Source organism: Phyllobates terribilis, unplaced genomic scaffold (assembly GCF_046119375.1).
Source record: "Phyllobates terribilis strain yellow unplaced genomic scaffold, ASM4611937v1 Scaffold_9__5_contigs__length_417890890, whole genome shotgun sequence".
NCBI lineage: Eukaryota > Metazoa > Chordata > Amphibia > Anura > Dendrobatidae > Phyllobates > Phyllobates terribilis.
In genome coordinates this window covers 58,809,612-58,816,942 of record NW_027362769.1, presented here as the reverse complement: position 1 = coordinate 58,816,942, position 7,331 = coordinate 58,809,612, and the positions used below count along the sequence as shown (strand labels likewise).

At 48.7% G+C, this 7,331-nt stretch overlaps 1 protein-coding gene across 1 annotated transcript in view; it reads left to right on the top strand.

Annotated features, from left to right (window-relative positions):
* Window positions 1-1,612: 1,612 nt before the first annotated feature.
* EHHADH (enoyl-CoA hydratase and 3-hydroxyacyl CoA dehydrogenase) overlaps window positions 1,613-7,331 on the top strand; it is a 70,732-nt gene continuing 65,013 nt past the window's right edge. Inside the window, exons 1-3 of the mRNA XM_073646521.1 lie at window positions 1,613-1,761; window positions 3,770-3,873; window positions 6,801-6,973. Of these exons, the coding sequence (XP_073502622.1) occupies window positions 1,655-1,761; window positions 3,770-3,873; window positions 6,801-6,973 (384 nt within the window). The 5' untranslated portion in view covers window positions 1,613-1,654. The remainder of the gene's footprint in view (window positions 1,762-3,769; window positions 3,874-6,800; window positions 6,974-7,331) is intronic.

Here is a 7,331-nt window from a genome sequence, read left to right as displayed (position 1 = left end):
TGTGGTCACAGACAGGTGTCGGGCTGATGGTTCTCGCTGGTCACAGACAGGTATCAGGCTGCTGGTTCTCCCAGGTCACAGACAGGTGTCGGGCTGCTAGTTCTCCCCGGTCACAGACAGGTGTCGGGCTGATGGTTCTCTGGGGTCACAGACAGGTGTCGGTCTGCTAGTTCTCCCCGGTCACAGACAGGTGTCGGGCTGCTGGTTCTCCCCGGTCACAGACAGGTGTCGGGCTGCTGGTTCTCCCCGGTCACAGACAGGTGTCGGGCTGATGGTTCTCCCCGGTCACAGACAGGTGTCGGGCTGATGGTTCTCCCCGGTCACAGACAGGTGTCGGGCTGATGGTTCTCCCCGGTCACAGACAGGTGTCGGGCTGATGGTTCTCCCCGGTCACAGACAGGTGTCGTGCTGCTGGTTCTCCCCGGTCACAGACAGGTGTCGGGCTGCTGGTTCTCCCCGGTCACAGACAGGTGTCGGGCTGCTGGTTCTCCCCGGTCACAGACAGGTGTCGGGCTGCTGGTTCTCGCCGGTCACAGACAGGTGTCGGGCTGCTGGTTCTCCCCGGTCACAGACAGGTGTCGGGCTGATGGTTCTCCCCGGTCACAGACAGGTGTCGGGCTGATGGTTCTCCCCGGTCACAGACAGGTGTCGGGCTGATGGTTCTCCCCGGTCACAGACAGGTGTCGGGCTGCTGGTTCTCCCCGGTCACAGACAGGTGTCGGGCTGATGGTTCTCGCCGGTCACAGACAGGTGTCGGGCTGCTGGTTCTCCCCGGTCACAGACAGGTGTCGGGCTGCTGGTTCTCCCCGGTCACAGACAGGTGTCGGGCTGCTGGTTCTCCCCGGTCACAGACAGGTGTCGGGCTGATGGTTCTCCCCGGTCACAGACAGGTGTCGGGCTGATGGTTCTCCCCGGTCACAGACAGGTGTCGGGCTGATGGTTCTCCCCGGTCACAGACAGGTGTCGGGCTGCTGGTTCTCCCCGGTCACAGACAGGTGTCGGGCTGATGGTTCTCCCCGGTCACAGACAGGTGTCGGGCTGATGGTTCTCCCCGGTCACAGACAGGTGTCGGGCTGCTGGTTCTCCCCGGTCACAGACAGGTGTCGTGCTGCTGGTTCTCCCCGGTCACAGACAGGTGTCGGGCTGCTGGTTCTCCCCGGTCACAGACAGGTGTCGGGCTGATGGTTCTCCCCGGTCACAGACAGGTGTCGGGCTGCTGGTTCTCCCCGGTCACAGACAGGTGTCGGGCTGATGGTTCTCCCCGGTCACAGACAGGTGTCGGGCTGATGGTTCTCCCCGGTCACAGACAGGTGTCGGGCTGCTGGTTCTCCCCGGTCACAGACAGGTGTCGGGCTGATGGTTCTCCCCGGTCACAGACAGGTGTCGGGCTGATGGTTCTCCCCGGTCACAGACAGGTGTCGGGCTGATGGTTCTCCCCGGTCACAGACAGGTGTCGGGCTGATGGTTCTCCCCGGTCACAGCTTCTTGTATAAACACTCAGCACCTTTGTACACGTAAGTAGGACACCCCCCCCCCTGACCCTGGCCACACCTACAAAGCTACTGATTGGTTTGCGGGCGAAGTAGCTTCTATTGTGATTGGTTTAGGAAAAGGGGAGGATTGTTATTGGTGCCTTTTCAGCCTGTTTGTAGCAATGAACTTTGCTCCTGGGCTGAAGGCAGTGAACATGGCAGCTACACGGCGTCTGTCCCACACAGTGGCCGTGATCACCATCAACCACCCTCCTGTCAATGCATTGAGGTAACTGCTAGAACTACAACTCCCATCATGCATCGCTGGTCCTGTGGCTATACTGCAGCTGAGCAATATATTATCCAGTGCAGCCATGGCATGCTTGTACTTGTAGTTCCACAACAGCAGAGAAGCTGCTGGCTTTGTGACAAGCTATACGTCAGCTGAAAGACTAGGCTGTAGCCAGCGCTAAGACTGCTGGGAGTTGTAGTATGATAACAGCTGCAGGGTGCAGATCGCATGTAAAGGGGGGTAGTTCTGTAAGCTGTGTGCTGGTTACAGGACTTGTGCCCTGTCTGTGCAGAGGCTCCTTCGGTTGATGGTTTTATTAATTGGTCTTCTGACGCCTGTACATGCAGTTTCCCAATCTCCCAGTGCTTGTGCCATCAGTTTATGATTGGTGGGTGTCTGATCTGTGGGACCCCACTGATCCTGATAACGAAGGGGGCGCTACAGTCTTTTCTAACTTTCCCATGAACTCTGGCGCTCAGCGTGCTGCAACTGCAGCCCACCCTATGCGGCAATCAGTGGGTGCTCCTGAGCCCCTGTCATTAGGGTGCTGCTGTAAAAGCAGGTCCTGCATGGTAACAGAGGGTGGCATCCACTTATCTAATGTGCTGCAGATGGTCACCGCTGGTTTCTATAGCCGAAGGCGTCTTAAGATTCCCTAAAAAATAAAGCGACCTTATTCACCAATAAATGTTACTTATATATACAGTATTCTATTTAAAATCCGACTCTGACCGCTTGGTTCTACTACATGTGCATATCCCTACAGGCTGCGCTCTGGGTGCAGGACATGCTTACATTTGTATGAATCCTTAGTTTTCACAAAACTGCCTGTATGCACAAGTGTATTACAATGAACATTGCCCTCGCCTGCCATACGCGGGACTAGTCTCTCTATATATCCATATAATAGGTGATCAGTGGGTGTCAAGTGCCCGGACCAGCACTGATCAGTAGAATAGGGCACTTTTTATCCCATAAGAGTGAAGAGGGAGTGCGCATACCCAAATACCGCTCCATTCAGGCTTTATGTGGCTGTTGAAAGCTGCGCTCAGCTTCTGTCAGCCCCAGGGGTGAGGTGTCCAACCTGCTGCACCGTTTTGTAACAGGGATAAAAGTAGAATGTTTGGGATAAAAATGTCCCAATCTGCTGGTCGGTGGGATATCCAGTAATCAGCAAGGTATCACTGGACAGACCCTTAAATTAGATGACAAGTGCAGATAATTAATGTCTGGGGTCCCCACCAATCTTGAGAATGAAGGGTCCTTGGCACTACCAGTCAGTTTTACCCCTTTCCCAGCCACTCACTCTGTATAATGGGGTCAGCCGCAGCTTTCAGCACAGCCGGGTGGCCGGAGCGCTGCAGAGTGATGACATGTTGTAGCAACATGCAGCCCTTTAGGGCTCATTCACACTTCAGTATTTTTCACATATGAGAAAATTATTTTGATCAGTGTGGTCTGAGTGTTATCAGTTTTTTTCTCGGATGTGGAAAAAAAAAAAATTCTCCACCTTCTCTTTTCTGACAGTCCATGAAAATCATCCAAGTGTTGTCCAATTATTTTTTTTCACGGACCCATTGACTTGCACTGCTGATTTTGATCCTACCCTCGGAGTGAGGAAAAAATTGGACATGTGATCTGCCCCATAGACTATTATAGATACAACCGCTATCTGGGAAAAACACGGATAGCACTCATACGAGTAAAAATAAATGAGCCCTTAATAAGATGGAGTTCCCCTTTAAATAAAGTCTGTCATTCTGACTTCGTCAGACTGTTCCCCCATCACGTACCCTAATTATGCTAAGCTCTCAGTTGCACCATCACCAAACAGCCCCCAGTCTCCTGATGTAGGAGATGCCGGTTAGGACGCACTGTACGGTCCCTCAACAGAGAATTTCTTAATCATAATTTTCTTAATCATTTTATGTTTTCTAACTTACACAAACTGTAATCCTTAATACACTAAAATAGTTAATTTGTCCTTCCTTCCTTTCTTTCTCAGCTCTTCTGTTCGTCATGCAATAGTGAAGGAGTTTGGAGAAGCCAGTAAGGACCCGTCGGTGAAGGCCATTGTACTGTCAGGGGCCAATGGGAAGTTCAGTGCCGGTATGCTTTATTCTTATAGGATTACATTTAATTGACTATCGAGCAGAAATATACTGGAAACCTGCCATCAGCGAAATAATGCTGTATCCAAGGGCCCCATTAAAGCTGCTGAGAGTAGAGCGAGTCATTAGTTCTTTAGGGTAAATGCATAATAGTGTATGCGCTGCAGATGTATGTGTAAAATCCACATTGTAATACACTAGTAGGCAAGTTGATATTTTAGAAATTTTCTGTGCACACATTTTCTCTAATTCACATTTTCAAATCTGCATTTCATCAATAATAATATTAATAGTGCCGATTTTCATTTCGTATTTCACCCTATGTAGTGTATAGGGTAAAATCAGTGACAAATTGGCAGCAAAAGCCACATATGGCACATGCTGATTTTGCTGCTGTATTTCTGCAGATACACTGCATGAAATCCGCCATGTGTGCAGGTAACGGAGCCCTGCTTTATAAATCTGCGCTATCTCCCTTAACTTAGAGGCTCCCAAATGCGTGGTCATCAACAGCCTTAAAGGGATCATCCTACTATAGCAAATTATCAGCTATCCACAGGGTCGCTGGGGTGTGATCACTGGGACCTCCACAAATCTGACAATGGGGCTCTGAAATATTGGAGATAGGAGAGTGCGTACTCTCCTATGTCGAGCTATCTAATAACCAATTTCAGAAACCAATTTTTGGGAGTGCTGAATGTCCCACCGTCAATCCCTCAGCAGCTGCCAAGTTATCAGACCCTGCATGTGTCTGAATGCAGGGTCTGATAAAGACCTAAAGCTTTAGGACTTAATTTTTTTAACGCATGCAACAGGTACCCATTATACTGTATGGTGCCATTCACATGCCAGTGATTTTCCATTTACTGACTGTGTGTCCATGCAAAACGCAAGGGGACATGTACATTTTACTATGGTATCACCGATGAAGTGCTAGTACAAGTCTATGGGTCTGTGAAAAACACGTACAGCACATGGATGGCATCTGTGTGCTGTATGTATTCACCATTACAAAGAATAGGAGAAGCTTTGTCATTTATTTCTTTATTCATCTGTGAAAAACACTGATGGTAAAGACTAACACACAGACCGTACACTGATGACAACGGTACCATTTTTTTCATGTATGTATTTAAACACTGACATGTGAATGAGGCCTTATATCTGCTTAGAACTATCAAGACCCTTCTTGCACTGAAATAAATATATATACACTGCTCAAAAAAATAAAGGGAACACTCAAATAACACATCCTAGATCTGAATGAATGAAATATTCTCATTGAATACTTTGTTCTGTACAAAGTTGAATGTGCTGAAAATAAAATCACACAAAAATCATCAATGGAAATCAAATTTATTAACCAATGGAGGCCTGGATTTGGAGTCACCCCCAAAATTAAAGTGGAAAAACACACTACAGGATGATCCAACTTTGATGTAATGTCCTTAAAACAAGTCAAAATGAGGCTCAGTATTGTGTGTGGCCTCCACGTGCCTGTATGACCTCCCTACAACGCCTGGGCATGCTCCTGATGAGGTTGTGGATGGTCTCCTGTGGGATCTCCTCCCAGTCCTGGACTAAAGCATCCGCCGACAGTCTATGGTGCAACTTGACGTTGGTGGATGGAGCGAGACATGATGTCCCAGATGTGCTCAATCGGATTCAGGTCTGGGGAACGGGTGGGCCAGTCCATAGCTTCAATGACTTCATCTTGCAGGAACTGCTGACATACTCCAGCCACATGAGGTCTGGCATTGTCCTGCATTAGGAGGAACCCAGGGCCAAACGCACCAGCATATGGTCTCACAAGAGGTCTGAGGATCTCATCTCGGTACCTAATGGCAGTCAGGATACCTCTGGCGAGCACATGGAGGGCTGTGCGGCCCTCTGAAGAAATGCCACACCACACCATTACTGACCCACTGCCAAACCGGTCATGCTGAAGGATGTTGCAGGCAGCAGATCGCTCTCCACGGCATCTCCAGACTCTGTCACGTCTGTCACATGTGCTCAGTGTGAACCTGCTTTCATCTGTGAAGAGCACAGGGCGCCCGGGGCGACTTTGCCAATCCTGATGTTCTGTGGAAAATGCCAAGCGTCCTGCACGGTGTTGGGCTGTGAGCACAACCCCATCTGTGGACGTCGGGCCCTCATACCACTCTCATGGAGTCGGTTTCTAACCGTTTGTGCAGACACATGCACATTTGTGGCCTGCTGGAGGTCATTTTGCAGGGCTCTGGCAGTGCTCCTCCTGTTCCTCCTTGCACAAAGGCGGAGGTAGAGGTCCTGCTGCTGGGTTGTTGCACTCCTATGGCCCCCTCCACGTCTCCTGGTGTACTGGCCTGTCTCCTGGTAGCGCCTCCAGCCTCTGGACACTACGCTGACAGACACAGCAAACCTTCTTGCCACAGCTCGCATTGATGTGCCATCCTGGATGAGCTGCACTACCTCAGCAACTTCTGTGGGTTGTAGGGTCCGTCTCATGCTACCACGATTGTGAAAGCACAACCAACATTCAAAAGTGACAAAAACATCAGCCAGAAAGCATTGGTACTGAGATGTGGTCTGTGGTCCCCACCTGCAGAACCACTCCTTTATTGAGGGTGTCTTGATAATTGCCAATAATTTCCATCTATTGTCTATTCTATTTGCACAGCAGCATGTGAAATTGATTGTCAATCAGTGTTGCTTCCTAAGTGGACAGTTTGATTCACTTGGAGTTATATTCTGTTCTTTAAGTGTTCCCTTTATTTTTTTGAGCTGTGTGTGTGTGTGTGTGTGTGTGTGTGTGTGTGTGTGTGTGTGTGTGTGTGTGTGTGTATATATATATATATATATATATATATATATATATATATATATATATATATATATATATATAATGTATATATTATTCCTCATCATCATTCATTTTTATTTTAGGTGCTGACATCCGTGAATTTGCCACCTCGGCTATAAAAACTGTCTCCTTGGAAGATATCAATGCAACAATTGAAGCTAGCAGGAAACCTGTAGTGGCTGCGATTGAAGGGGTTGCCCTTGGCGGAGGGCTTGAGCTAGCCTTGGCATGTCACTATAGAGTGGCAAGTGCACAGGTAACTGCATAGCTACAGTATGTTCCTTGTTATATTCTAATCTGTGGTTGAGGAGAACTGCAGAGTGCGCTTGTGGTCACTGTCAGACGTATACACCCCACAGTGGCCACAGTCTGGATGGCTTACTGGCCATCCATCTACTATAAGGACCCATTACAAAAAATCTACATTGCACAATATATATATATCTTTTTCTTGTTTATTATGACCTTCAGTATAAAAAAGAGCGCCTGCTTGGCTTTTCTATACAGTTAAAGAGGTTGTCCGGTGCTAATTGATAAGTCTGCAGTTACTGTGACTGCAGACTTATGAACTCCTCCAGAGCACGCACTGTGCTCTGCGGTGATTCGCCGTTATG